Source organism: Dendrobium catenatum, unplaced genomic scaffold (genome assembly GCF_001605985.2).
Source record: "Dendrobium catenatum unplaced genomic scaffold, ASM160598v2 original_scaffold_169653, whole genome shotgun sequence".
NCBI lineage: Eukaryota > Viridiplantae > Streptophyta > Magnoliopsida > Asparagales > Orchidaceae > Dendrobium > Dendrobium catenatum.
This window is the reverse complement of record NW_021488076.1, coordinates 1-1,015: the sequence shown is the minus strand read 5'-3', so window position 1 is coordinate 1,015 and position 1,015 is coordinate 1. Positions and strand designations below refer to the sequence as shown.

The 1,015-nt window shown below is 39.1% G+C and overlaps 1 protein-coding gene across 1 annotated transcript; it reads left to right on the top strand.

Annotated features, from left to right (window-relative positions):
• Positions 1–70: 70 nt before the first annotated feature.
• On the top strand, positions 71–1,003 carry LOC110099218 (the record flags this gene model as incomplete). The annotated part of the gene is made up of 2 exons (XM_020826302.1): positions 71–596; positions 655–1,003. Coding segments are annotated over exons 1-2 (875 nt in total), but the record flags the coding sequence as incomplete, so codon positions are not given.
• Between the last annotated feature and the right edge of the window lie 12 nt (positions 1,004–1,015).

Genomic DNA, 1,015 nt, shown 5'->3' with positions numbered 1-1,015 from the left:
ACAACATCTAGCAGGAGTTAAGGGGAATATAGCAGCAAGCAAAAAGGTTCCACATGATATTAGATTTCAAATGCATGAGAACTTGAAGGATATTTCAAAAAGAAAACAACAAGTGCAGGAGGAGTTAGAAAGTACACCATTTCCAATAGATGCTGAAGTAGACGAAGGAGGGGATTCTTCCTCCCTAACTAAATCCCAATCCTCTGAAGCATATCAATCAGAACTTGCTAAGGGAAAGAGAAAGCTTGCTGAAATTGACACTTTCTTTGCTCCAAGAACAAAATCAGGTTCACAACCTTCAATCAAAATTGTTTTGGCATCTAAGGAAGCAGTACATCGTGCTGACCTAGCTGTAGCAAGGTGGTTTTTTGATTGTTGCATACCTTTCAATGCTATAAATTCACCATATGCACAGAAAGCTGTGGATGCTATAACTGCTATAGGTCCTGGATACAAGCTTCCATCTTACCATAATATGAGGGTTAACCTACTTAAGGATTGTAAAGAGGAGTGTAGGTTACTCATTGATTGCTATAGGAATACTTGGAAGGACACAGGATGTACTCTTATGGCGGATGGATGGACTGATGGAAGAAGTAGAACTTTAATAAACTTTATGATTTATTGCCCCCGTGGTATCTTTTTTGAAATCAGTGGATGCATCAGATATCGTTAAGGATGCTACAAACTTGTACTCATTATTTAGTGAAGTTGTTGAGTGGGTAGGGCCTGAAAATATTTTTCAGCTTGTTACCGATAATGCTGCTAATTACAAGAAAGCAGGCGAGCTCTTGAAAGCTAGATTCAACAACATTTATTGGTCGCCTTGTGCTGCACATTGTTTAAATTTAATTTTGAAAGACTTGGGCAGCATGCCTCTTATAGAGGACTTGGCAAAGAAAGCATCCAAGGTGACTATTTTTGCTTATAATCATGTTAATGTACTTGCTTGGCTTAGAAAAAGGCAAGGTTGGAAGAAGATTGTGCGTCCAGGAGCCACACGGTTTGCCACAAC